The sequence below is a fragment of the Syngnathus floridae genome, chromosome 3, assembly GCF_059516105.1.
Source record: "Syngnathus floridae isolate MCC-2025c chromosome 3, RoL_Sflo_1.0, whole genome shotgun sequence".
NCBI classification, from domain to species: Eukaryota; Metazoa; Chordata; class Actinopteri; order Syngnathiformes; family Syngnathidae; genus Syngnathus; species Syngnathus floridae.
Genome location: NC_142415.1, coordinates 805,289 through 818,892, shown reverse-complemented (window position 1 = coordinate 818,892; position 13,604 = coordinate 805,289). Strand labels below are relative to the sequence as shown.

General features: G+C 40.3%; 1 protein-coding gene across 8 annotated transcripts in view; it reads left to right on the top strand.

Moving 5' to 3' along the window:
• Positions 1 to 13,604, top strand: part of LOC148400047 (uncharacterized) — a 78,585-nt gene that overhangs the window by 17,471 nt on the left and 47,510 nt on the right. For 7 of the 8 annotated variants that reach the window (XM_088372163.1, XM_088372160.1, XM_088372161.1 and 4 more), the window contains 9 exons: positions 2,012 to 2,161; positions 2,269 to 2,448; positions 2,621 to 2,743; positions 2,871 to 2,984; positions 3,419 to 3,722; positions 6,692 to 6,807; positions 7,909 to 8,026; positions 8,149 to 8,240; positions 8,311 to 8,461. In XM_088372163.1, coding sequence (XP_088228289.1) covers positions 2,012 to 2,161; positions 2,269 to 2,448; positions 2,621 to 2,743; positions 2,871 to 2,984; positions 3,419 to 3,722; positions 6,692 to 6,807; positions 7,909 to 8,026; positions 8,149 to 8,240; positions 8,311 to 8,461 — 1,348 coding nt within the window. Of the gene's footprint in view, positions 1 to 2,011; positions 2,162 to 2,268; positions 2,449 to 2,620; positions 2,744 to 2,870; positions 2,985 to 3,418; positions 3,723 to 5,810; positions 6,112 to 6,691; positions 6,808 to 7,908; positions 8,027 to 8,148; positions 8,241 to 8,310; positions 8,462 to 13,604 lie in introns of those variants that run through there. The other variant, XM_088372162.1, reaches the window with a different exon arrangement.

Below are 13,604 nucleotides of genomic sequence, written 5' to 3'. Positions count from 1 at the left end.
CAGCAACACGGAAGTGTGCACGCGAGTTATTAACAAAGAAATACTGGACACAGAAAGCTTTTTTAAAGTTTTAATAACATACCTTAAAATTTCTTTCCAAACACTGCCTGTGACGCGCCAGTAATACCGCAGCAACACGGAAGTAACACAGCACTAAATGGGTTTGATTAAATAAAACATACTGGTAAAAGTCACTGAGACGCGGCGGCAACACAGCAGCAACACGGTAGCACAGCACTAACAGGGCTGGTTAAAGTAAAAGTAAAAAAAAGAGCTTCATCGTCTTCATCTTCCTCCTGTGCACTGAAACCGTCGAAGTCTTCCTCCTCAATTTCCGATTGGAATAGCGTTAGATATCCTTCGCCACACACTTTCTCAGTATCTCTTTCGTCGTCGTTTTTATCCATTTCTTCTACCATTTTCCATGATGAGGGTCTGTTCATGCTAATCTTATTCATGCACGAAGCGCTAAATTACATTAAACTAGCAAGCGACACGTATAGCTCCAGAGTAGACGGGACCACGAAATAAAGAAAAAGGTGCCGCAACACAATGTCATCAACATCGACTGCCTTTAGCTTAAAAGCGGCATCATATGCATTTCTTTTGTCCCCCATAATGACGGTTTGTGTATAAAAGCTTCCTTTCAGTCTTTATCGCGCTCTGCGTGATGCGCGAAATGTTGTAAACACAAACTAGCACGTCTTCTTCGGCGCGTTATCTCTTCTTCGCCTGTCTCGCTCTTCCTGCTAGAGCGCCCCCTGGAGGCCAGGGGCCGTAAAAATCAATAAGTATGCCGCGCCGCCATTTAAGCCTCAGGGTTCAAAGTAACCTTCTGAATAAAATGCATTAAAAGTTCACATTCATTACAACTTGTTTTTGGTGAGCAAAATGTCAGAAGAATTGAATTTAAATGCTGATTGATTGGGTTTTAACACAATGCAGATGGTCCAAACAGCGCCACTGCTTTGTGTAATCTCTGAGTCACATGGCAGAGTAAGAGAAAGGGTTCAGAGCACAGGTGTCAAACTCAAGGCCCGGGGGCCAGATACGGCCCGCCACATCATTCTATGTGGCCCACGAAGACAAATTGTGCATCAAATTCGTGTGTCATTACTAGAATTGCAAATTGTCTTCACTTTTAATAATATCTTTTTTTAAAAATAGTTTACCAGTTGTGATTCGTCTGATTTGAAAATGAGTTATTTGTCAGTTTGTTTTGTAGCGCTTACTGTATATAATAGTGTTAAGAGTAAAAGTGATCAAGTCATCACAAAAATCACTAAAACAATCTTATATAAGCCGCACCTGACTATAAGCCGCAAAATTTTGGAAAAAAGTTGCGGTTTATACACCGGAAATTACGGGTTTTTTTTTTTTCTTTTCAAGTCCAACCTGAGTCTGAATGTAATCCGAACAGGCAGGTCGCATATCTGTACCGGGTGTCATCATATGCTTCGCGCAGGCAGGAAGAGAAACTGCTTGGGAGGGGCATTGACTCTGTGAATGTGCAAAGTTGTTTTGAGTGACAGTATTGACTTTATAGTATTTTATTTTAATTTCCTCCCACTTGAAACATGAAGCACAAAGTGGAGGTTCATTTACGACACACGCCAATGACATGACATCTTTTGTGATGTTTCCATGAAACGAGATTGAAAAGACAATTTCCTCAAAAGAAAGTAATTCTACCTTTTCCAAAATCACTCCTCTGTGGATATGAGATGATAAAAAGATGAGCGACACGCTGGACCACATTTACTGGCGTAAACACAATGCTAGGAGTGATGTCTTCTTCTGAATGTGTGGGTCACTTTGGGCATCTGTTCACACACCAGACAGACGAAGGTCACATTTTGTATGTATGTGAATCTACTTTTTTTGTTTGTCATTCTACTACATACTGCTACATACTCTCATACTCTGCTATCCTCTCTGTACATCCAAATGTATTTGCATACGATCCTTTATAAGGAATTTTAGCACATTGACAATTTCAATGTTTCTTTAGAGGACAGAGGTAGAAGCACAGCAGCTACGAGGTGAAGAAATGGATGCTATGCTGACAGAGAAGGACAGGAAGCTGGCAGACAAGGAGGCCTACATTATTCATTTGCAAACAGCAACGGCAGTGGACCAGTCTGTTACATCCACACCGCAGGTTCTCTTTCACAGAAACAATTTGCACAATCATTTTTTTCAAGTTCAATCCAATGACTGCCACGTAGTATGTTATCCACATTTTGACATTCCACTATAATTTCTCAGGTAGATGAAGACCATGGAGCAATGCATGAACTTCAGCAGCTGGTGCAAAGCCTGACCAAGAAAGTTGGAGAAGCAGAGGAACGCTATAGTTTGCTTCAGGAGCAGACGGACAGCCTGAAGGAGCTTCTGGACACAGAGAAGAAGCAGTACAGTCAGAAAGAGAACATGTACAAACAAAATGTACGCGTCTTTGCTGTTGTTATTCAGTTATTTCATACTCCAAAAAAAGGCACAGAATGTATTCTATTTTAGCATTGCTAACATAATTTTTTTTTTTTTTTTGCTGTTGTGGGTTTGCTTTGAAATAATCTTCATTTTGGAACCCATCAATGTATTTTGTCTTTGGATTTAGATTCAGACTTTCAAAGAGATAATCCTCCAGAAAGATAATCAACTGACTGAGATCAACCAGATGCATGAACAGGAGCTCTTCAAACTTGCCGCAAAGTCTGATGCCAGTGCTGATCTTGAGCAGGTTGTGATGAGAACGTTGTTGATGTTAAGTGTTCAGGTTCTTGAATTTTGGTAGTAAACAGTAAGTGTTGAAGAACATGTTTGATTTCCTTTTCACGCATTATTTCTTCTTTCCATTTTCTTATCAGCTTCTGAAGGCTTTAAAACAGAAACTTCATGAGAAAGAGGAGGTGCTGATTGGAAAAACACAGGTCATTGATGTTCTTCAGAAAGAAGTCGACGGCAGGGACCAACAGATAAAGGTTAGGAAATGTACTCGTTGCAAAGTTATTTGGCACCTGTATTTGGACTACAAAAGTCTCTCCGAGCAATAAAGATGGTGGATTTGTGAAACTGTTTGCAACACCCATTACCTTGTTTGGTTTGTCCCACCCCAACGAACGTGATGCAATTGATAAAAATTCGTAATAGAAAACGGAGAAATCTGAATGGAGTAAAAAATAGCTCCCCAAACAGATCATAAAATTAACGCTGTAGCACCTGGAGGGATATATTACACTTTTCTACACTCCTGGACACTCCAAATACACAAGAAAAAATGATTTTAAAAGCAAAAAAAGTCGATTTTGTAGAGATGTCTCCTAGGGACATGGAATATTCTTGTATAGCAGCTCGTTTCTGTATATGATAGAATCCCAGAAACCCCCCGTGATGACATTCTTCATTCTGTTGCCAGGAGCTAACAGAGCGGATGCGGAGACTAAACATTGAACGAGAGAGCCTTGAATCCAAAATGGAGGCAGAAAAGCATGTAATGCGAGCCCAACTTCGCGATCTGATGGAGAAGCAGCAGGTTGAGATTCGGCAAATGACAGAAAAGCATCAAGCGCAGTTGACTCATACACAGCAGGACCTACTTGGCCAACTAAATGAGCTGAGAAGAAATACAGTAACACTGCAATCTGTCAGTCAGGAGTCCCCAAAAGCTGAAAACATATCTGATGATTCCGCTTCTTTCCAGAGGATAGCAGAGTTAGAAGGTAGGTGTTTTTGTGAACCCAATCACTCTCTTTTTGAAAAAGGAATCACAGTGGTTAGAGATGTTTTACTGTTAATACAATGGAGCCTCGATTTTCGAACGTCCCAGTTCTCGAACAAATCGGTATTCAAACAAAAAATGTGTTTTGCTTCGGATGTCGGACGAAATTTGGTTGTCGAACCTCGCGAGATGAGCCGAGAGGACCTGCATGCCAACTGACTCCGTTCGTTATTACATTCTCGTTACTCTGAGGATTGCATCAACTCTAATCATGCCTACAAAGGAAACAAGTGGGAGCAGTAAAGCCATCCTAAAACACAAAGACGCTCCTAAAGCAATGCGACAATGAGCGCCCGGTGCGCTGCGGTTGGGCGATCGGACCAAATTAACCTTCTGTGTCACTCCAAATCCTTCAAACTCTTCGTCCTCCGTGTCACTTAGAAACAAAGCCGCTAATGATGGTACGTGGGGCCCTACGTCATCTTCGTCATCCCGTGATCAATCTTTGTCCTTTTTGTAAACAACCGCCGCGCCGCGCCGCGCTGCGCCGCGCTGCTGACGTCACTTGAAATTCAAATTACAGTAATCCCTTGCTATATTGCAGTTCGTTTATTAAGGTTTCACTTTTTTTTTTTTGAAAATTTTTGAAAGAATTCACATATAAATCGCTCCTCATTATAAGTCGCCCCCCCACCCAAACTATGAAAAAAAATGCGATTTATAGTCCGAAAATTACGGTATATCTTATGTCAGCAGTCTGCTTAGTATTTGTGAGTGGCACTGAAGGCAAGGTGTGTGAAGTGTCTTGCCCAAAGACGCAACTACACATGACTCGGATAGAGTGGTATTCGAACAGCCAACCCTCCAGTTACAGAACTACCCACTCTTCTTCATGAGTCATAGCCGTCATAAACAAGAGTTTATGACGCACATCATATTTTCATTTTAAGCCATGTTTAGGTGGATTTGCTTGTATATTGTTACTTTAATGAACATTATTTTTATTTGGCTTCTGTTTTTCACTGGACTGGACTTTAGTAAGGTTGGGGAATTCCTATTTAATCTGCAGTCCTCTGGTCAGAAAGTCTTTCAGATACTTTTGGGCAAACTCATGGTGGTCTACCATGCGTCTTTTACTAAAGAGTGACTCCAATTTGGTCATGCAGCCATATGGGCCTGAATGGTGGATTGCTGCAGATTTAGTTGTCCTTCTACAAGTAGCTTTTTTTTTCTACAGTGGAACTCTGTACTTTGTCAAAGTGAACCCCGGGTTCTTGGTAACCTTGCCAACTCCCCTCTACTCTGATTCCTCAGGTCACTGTATTAGAGCTGCCAGCTCAAGAAAGATGCTGAATTTGGGACCTTAAAAACAGCAGAAATATTTCTTTACCCTTTCCCAGATCTGTGCCGTGTCTCTGTGGACACATCTTGACATAATGCTTACTTTTTACTCTTTATAGGCACTGTCAGCTGTGGGATCTTATGTAGATAGGTGTGTGCTGGCACTTTAGGTAGCCAGATTTATACATTTTCAAATGGTGTCCAATAAACTATAGGTACCCTGTGATTGGCACCCAGTCCAGGGTGTACCCTGCCTCTCACCGAGCTAGGATAGGCTACAGTGGGGTTGAAAGACACCCATAACCATTTAAAAAAACATCTAGAGCCGAGGGAAAAAAAAGTCGACAAACTGTTAAGTCGACCACAAAAATTGGTGGGCACAAAAAAAAATCAGCCTCAAAACTATAATCAATCATTTCAATACCATATTTGTTCGTGTGTATGTGTGTGTGTTTGTGTGTGTTTGTGTGTGTGCGTGCACGTGTGTGTGTGTGTGTGTGTGTGTGTGTGTGTGTGTGTGTGTGTGTGTGTGTGTGTGTGTGTGTGTGTGTGTGTGTGTGTGTGTGTGTGTGTGTGTGTGTGTGTGTGTGTGTGTGAGTGTGAGAGAGAGAGTGTGTGTTGGGGGTATTGATTAATCAAGATTCCTTAATGACAGATCCTGGCATAATGATGTCATACATACTCAGTCACAAAGGGTAGCAACATAGTCATGATGCCGTATTTTCCGTACCATAAGGCGCACTTAAATGCCTTTAATTTTCTAAAAAAAAAACGAAGGTACGACTTTTAATAAGGGTGCGCCTTTTGTGTGGATCGAAAATGTGTAAAGTTGTTTTGTGTGGCTTCCGCCACACAGAGGGGTAATATACAGGCGTAATATGTAGACCCGATGAACCAATCAGAGGACATTATGTTTACGTAGATCAAGCCAAAAAAAACAGAGTACGTACGTAACACGTACATGAAAGAAGGGAACTTGTCCAAACGTTTAATTTGGATGCAGAAGATGAGAACTTTGATGGATTTGCGTATTAATATCGATTAACAATGTGAGTACTCATTCAAGTTCACATGCATTGTTAAACGATGAAGAGTTGAGTTTCCTCCATAGTCTGAATCTTCTCCCTTATGATACTTTTATGATTTAAGTAGGTAAATGGTACCACACCACAGTGTCTATCTTATCTTTGGTGATTGTTCAGAATTTAGCTTCTTGGCTAAACTTGGCAAATACTACTCGGAATGCTGTCCTTGATGTATTGGGAAATTTGGAAACATCAGAAAAAAGTGACATCAAAATCATTGTAAATTGAAAAGTGACTGGTTTTCTTTTTTTGTCAAAGTGAAGGCTGATTTTAACTTTCTTCCTTTGCACTCACATAGGTTTTGTTTTAATATACTGTTATTCCTAATTAACTGAATACACTCACTTTGAGTCCATGCCCTGAAACAATACTTATCCAATTGAAGTTTCTCAAAACTGCATGATGCATGATACAGAACCTTTTTTTTGTTCCTGGCTCCTTTTATTGTTTGATGGTTTTCAGTGACTTCTGTTTGTGATTTGCTGATACTGCAGCACCGCGGTGAGCTGATTCAATTAATTTAATTTCCCTTTTCTTTTTATAGCCCAAACGAAGCAGAAAATAGAAGAAGCCAGCAGATCGGAGGCGAAGTTCCTGAAAATGAAAGCCTGGTCTAAATCTCGAATCAGACAGCTGGAGGAAGAGCTGAAAAAAAGTCAGGTCAGATGATCAACCCAAAAACTTTATCAGTTGTATTTTTTTTTTTGCTTATCTTTGTTTTTGTTAAAATGTTTGTGAAGTTTTTTTCGTAAAAAAAATGTTAAAGGGATACTTTACAGGCGGCTCAGTGGCGCACTGGGTAGCACGTCCGTCTCACAGTTAGGAGGGTGCGGGTTCGATTCCACCTCCGGCCCTCCCTGTGTGGAGTTTGCATGTTCTCCCCGAGCCCGCGTGGGTTTTCTCCGGGCACTCCGGTTTCCTCCCACATCCCCAAAACATGCTTGGTAGGCCAATTGAGCACTCCAAATTGACCCTAGGTGTGAGTGCGAGTGCGAATGGTTGTTTGTCTCTGTGTGCCCTGCGATTGGCTGGCAACGGGTTCAGGGTGTCCCCCGCCTACTGCCCGATGACGGCTGGGATAGCAAGCAAGCACACCCGCGACCCCCGTGGGGACTAAGCGGTACAGAAAATGGATGAATGGATGGGATACTTTACTGAGTTGGCCAATTCAGCAGTAAAAAGTTACTCATTTGTCTATCATTACTTTGATGACAATTTGTTGGCAATTTACCACTGCAGCAACTCCAAACTGAAGCAAATAAATAAAAGGTCATCTCTGATTGGCTGTTGTCACGCATGTATGTGACCAAGTTCGTCTTTGAGTTTTTGCATCTATAATGTTGCATTAGCGCTGTTTACTGGAGCATATGTGTATTGCAACCAGGCACATGCTTAATCGAGAAATACGCACACACTTGAGCACCGTAATCGACCTGAAATTTATTGCGATCAGTAATCACGATCATATAACCGCCCAGGCCAAGCGGAACCTTTAGTAAGGTGTATCACCACTCACCCTGGCCACCTTGCTGAAAATGTTCTGGCTATGCCTATGACAAAACCAGCAGTGTTTGTGTGTTATGACATAGTTCACACAACAGATTCTGAGTCTCTCAGGAGCACTCCAAAAATGCAGCTTTGCCAATCAAGTGATCGGTTTTCTCAAAATCCTGATTTTGATCAGAAAAAAATAAATCTTTGAGCCCTCGTCCTAACATATGCAAGTCTTACCTTTGAGTCATGTGTGTTGTTTCTTTTAAGGCTGGTATTGCGCCTCCTGATCTTACTGCATTGCGAAGTCAGATTACAGAACTGGAGGTGGAACGTGAGGAAAACCTTTGGAAAGTGGAGCAGTACGAGGAGCTCAAAGCAAAGAATGGTACTTAAAACTGTGAATTTTTGGGTGCACGTTTTATCATTTCAGTTTTAATATTCAATGTTGCCTTAATCACAATCATATGAAAGTATCCTCACTCAATGTGTTGATTCTTTCACCAACAGACATGTTGGAGGCTAAACTGGAGGTATATGAGGAGCAACAGAGGACATTGGAAGCAGATCTGGAACAGTTTACAAAAAGAGCTACCTCCCAGGTCTTGGTTCCAGGATTAATTTTCAAATGAGTGCTCTTCTTATTGTTTCTTGACTTCTCATACTGTACAGGCAAGTGAGTCTGGGAGTGCTGATGATGCTCACAGCCAGGTGTTGGAGTGGCAGGAGATGGTAGATGAGGCAGTGAGTGCCAGGGATCAAGCCAGGGAAGAAAAGGCTGCCATGGTCCTTCGCATTACCCACATGGAAGAAGAAAGAGAGGGTAAGGGCTTTGCCAGAGGATGATGACTGTTGGGCTCCCTTCAGATAGTCAGCCAAAATCCAATTTTTAGTCCATTCAGATTCAAACAGGAAGGCTCCTGTGAAGTCTCAACAGCCACAATGCACATGAAATCCAATTTTTGCAAGATGGATTAAAACCACATCTAAGAAGTAGTTTCATATATGTGTCTGAAGTGCTCCAAACACACAAATCCGTTTTGACTGTCTGTGATGGCACTCTATGTAACTCAAGACCCCATACGCCAATTGAAGTGGGGAGCGGTAAAGAATGGAGCACATCGCAGAAACTGAAAACTGCACTCCCTATACAGTGGATGAAACACATTGCCTTATCGGTCTGTGGGGCAAGTCCATTTATGAACATATTACACGTGTTGCTACTGTCACAATTATGTGACGTCAAACACTTAGCGTGCTGGATGACACCTCTGTTCTGACAATGTTGCAATAACAATCTGTCAGATAGGTCAATGAGGTGAACAGATCCTGAGGAGGAGTCTGATTTGAATCATATGGCTGGAGTCTGAATGCAGCCTTAATGTCACAGGTCTTGGAATGAAATTAAAACATCCCCCTACATTCAGTGGTTATTTGTTTTTTCTTCAAAATATGGTGCAAACAGCAATGAAAAAAGACAAGTGTAATGAATTGTAATGCATAGTGACTCATGGCCAAGCATTCATTCCTTCATTCAGAGCAATATAGTTCAAATCCCTGGCCTAGTCAAATTGAAGTTGAATTGATGTATTCTTTGTTATAGAAATATAAATTCCACGTTAATTGCCTCATGAACTGGCAGCTAAGTGAATTCCACCTCTTCTTTTGTCCAATCACCCCAACACCACCACCCTCTTTTCTGATACCATTATTAGTGCTACAGAGGGAATTAGAATGTTTTTATTGTTTACTATTTGTCCTATTGTCTGACTGAACATTACCTTCCTTTTTTTATTTTTTTTTTATTCACTGCTTTCTCCATTGTTAATGAGGTGTACTTCATTGACCCTGTGCTGTCCCATCATGAGGACTGCCCCCACTTGCCCTCACCAGCTCCTGCTCCATGGATGGGAGTAGCCACATAGAACAGTTTCCCATCAGTTTTGTGCATGCAGGCTCTTCCTGAGCTGTTGTGTTGGTCTTCCTCTCTGTACTGGCTGAAGCTTCCCACAATTTTGTCTTTAATGGGTTGAGCTGCAGCCAGTGCAGTTGCTGACAGCACATTTTAGTCTTAATTTCAGTTGGCCTTCCTTCCCTACTCTTCGGTGTTATTTTCCTTTTATTTTTTCACTTTTTCACTTTTAATATTTAAATCATGCATCCAATATTTTTTTGTTGACCAAAATGAAATTATAATTAAAAATAACAGTTCATGAAATCCCGTTAACAATAAACAATCGCCAGCAAATATTTAGAATCACCAGTCTGAGATGTTCATTTAGTGGTTTAATTATGTATAAAAAAAGTCACACACACGACTGAAATCATATTAATTGGCAACTTTCTGGCTTCAAGGTACGCTAAATGAAATCAAGAAAAAAAATGTAATCTAACAGGTATTTATCTAGACCAAACATGGGAAAAATATGGACATGTTAAATTTTGAAGGAAAAAAACATGGAATTATGGGAAAACAGAACAAGAAAACATCAACACATCACTAGTACTTTGTTGCACTACCTCTGGCACAGTCATACTCCCAGTCTCAGAGGCATGGTGAGTGATAAATAATACCCTTCATCAGCCTGGCTCCAACTTTTTCTGATTGCTTGTTGTCACCTTGTGATAGACTATTTTCTTCAGATCCTATTAAATGTTTTCAGTTGGATTAAGATCCAGACTATTTGCAGGCAATGACATTGACATTGTGTGTCAAGGAAAGGTAACATTCAAGGAAAGTTTTTACATTGCTTGCTCTATGGCTAAATGCAGTATCATCTTGATTTTTTTTTTTTTTTTTCATCTTCCCCAATGTTCTTTCAATTGATGATGATGAGAAAAGTCTCAAAAATGTCAATGTAAGTCTCTAGGCTATACTAAGTTTGGACGTGCCGGTGTCCAAAATTCGCGATGGCATATGGAAAAAATGGTAGGCTGTACACGTACAACCATCCAAAGTCACCTTCACGCTAAAAAAACATATTTTTTAGAAAAACTAGCTTGGGCTGAAATCTTTCGTGAGTGGACACTACATGCTGGGTCCTGTTCACTTGAATGAGAGCCGCAATCTAGGCTCCCTGCTCAACGGTTGAGGGCGGAGGGCTCAGATGCTGGAGAGTGATGACGACCGAGCTGTGCCTTTTCCTTTTTATCTGTACTTTAACTTTCGCTGCTGGATATTACAGTAAAATCGTGGAATTAATCGACATTACAGGACTGTCTCAGAAAATTAGAATATTGTGATGAAGTTCTTTATTTTCTGTAATGCAATTAAAAAAACAAAAATGTAATACATTCTGGATTCATTACAAATCAACTGAAATATTGCAAGCCTTTTATTATTTTAATATTGCAGATTATGGCATACATCTTAAGAAAACTCAAATATCCTATCTCAAAATATTAGAATATTTCCTCAGACCAAGTAAAAAATATATATTTATAACAGCAAAACAAAATCAAACATTTGAAAATGTCCATTGATGCACTCAGTACTTGGTTGGGAATCTTTTTGCACGGATTACTGCAGCAGTGCGGCATGGCATGGAGGCAATCAGCCTGTGGCATTGCTGAGGTGTTATGGATGCCCAGGATGCTTCAATAGCTGCCTTTAGCTTATTTGCATTGTTGGGTCTGGTGTCTTTCAGCTTCTTCTTCACAATACCCCACAAATTATCTATGGGTTTCAGGTCAGGGGAATAGGCAGGCCAATCGAGGACAGTAATGCCATGGTCAGTACACCATTTACTGGTGGTTTTGGCACTGTGGGCAGGTGCCAGATCATGCTGGAAAATGAAATCATCATCTCCATAGAGCTTTTCAGCAGACACAAGTATGTAAGTGCTCTAAAATCTCTTGGTACACAGCTGTATTTACTCTGGACTTGATGAAACTTAGTGGACCAACGCCAGCAGCTGACATGGCTCCTCAAACCATCGCTAACTGTGGGAACTTCACACAGGATTTCAAGCAACTTAGATTTTGCTCCTCTCCACCTTTTCTCCAGACTCTGGTACCTTGACTTCCAAATGAAATACAAAACTTGCTTTCGCCTGAAATGAGGACTTTGGACCACTCTGCAACTGTCCAGTGCTTCTGAGCCATAGCCCAAGTCAGACGCTTCAGAAGTGGCTTGACCATGGGAATACGGTTATTATAGGCCATTTCCCGGACACGTCTGTGAACAGTGGCTTTTGATACCTGGACTCCAGCTTCAGTCCACTGTCTTTGAAGCTCCCCCAAATTCTGGAAGCGACTCTTCTTCACAATGCTGTTAAGGCTGCGTTCATCTCTCTTGGTTGTACAGCGTTTCCTGACACATTTCCCCCTTCCAACAGACTTTTTGTGGATGCGCTTTGAAACTGCACTCTGTGAACAGCTTGTTCTTTGAGAAATTTCTTTTTGTGTCTTACCCTCCTGATGGAGGGTGTCAATGATGGTCCTCTGGACAGCAGTCAGATCAGCAGTCTTCCCCATACTTGTGATTTAGTTTACTGAACCAAGCTGTGTGTTTTTCAAGGCTCAGGAAACCCTTGCAGGTGTTTCGAGTTAATTAGACGATTCAAGTGATTAGTTGAATAACCTACTAATTTACTTTTTCATGATATTCTAATATTTTGAGATAGGATATTTGAGTTTTCTTAAGCTGTATACCATAATCAACAATATTAAAATAATAAAAGCTTTGCAATATTTCAGTTGATTTGTAATGATTCCAGAATGTATGACATTTTTGATTTTTTTAATTGCATTACAGAAAATAAAGAATTTTATCACAATATTCTAATTTTCTGAGACAGTCCTGTACATCACCTGGCATCATGCTCATATTCCCGGTGCTTAAAAATAAAATATAGGGGCAAAAGTGAATTTTCCTCGCTATAGTATGACCAATATTGCGCAACTACTAAGAACAACTATTTTGCACACTTGGACTCCAGTGAGGATAAGTGTTTCAGAAAATGAATGGATGAATAAGTAACCAACAGTATGACATTGTCTTTTACTGTCATGTTCAAGTCGACTTTAAGTTAGAAAGTTACCATTTGAAGTTACTATAGTTTTGTGTCATATCTGTGATCTACTGATCCTTTTGTTTCTACAAATTTAAACAATGGAATGATCATCTTCTGAGACTGGTAATTCCGTATTTATTGTCAGGGGTTTTAATAATGTCAAATAATGATCATTCGCCATAGCCTTAAACATTTTCAGCAGTTAACTGCACACACAAACTACATTCGTTTAATCACATTGTAGAGCTATTTAATTTAGAATACTACATTATTAGATAATCTTTGTGTTGAATGCCCATTTTTTTCTAAAAGTTGGTCATGCCCAACTGTGGCAACTGTGTAAACATTGAGTAAATGTTTACACTATAGCTGTTCTTTTCGCAGCTGAGATTAATCCCTCAAAACAAAGGTGGGCAATTAATTTTGCATCGGGCCCACATGAGAAGCTCGAACATCTGTATTTAGAAAAAAAATGTGCTGTGTGCAGATACGTTTGACGTGATGAGAGGGTGGCTGACATTAGCATTTACCTATTGCTTCCGATCAGTACAAGTGGCCTTCGATCACTGCAAATACAAAGCCCAATTCCAATGAAGTTGGGGCATTTTGTTAAACATAAATAAAAACCAAATACAATGTTTTGGAAAATGTTCAACATATATTTAATTGAATACACTAAAAACACAACAAATTTAATGTTAAAACTGAACTTCTGTGATGGTATGGGGCATGGGTTACTTACAGATCTGTTGACTCATTTAAGCTGAAAGATACAAACAGGTTTTAGAGAAACATATACCGTATTTTCCGGACTATAAGTCGCTCGGAGTATAAGTCGCACCAGCCATAAAATGCCCCAAAAAGTGAAAAAAGCATATATAAGTCGCTCCGGAGTATAAGTCGCATTTTGGGGGCAATTTATTCGACAAAATCCCACACCAAAAACAGTCA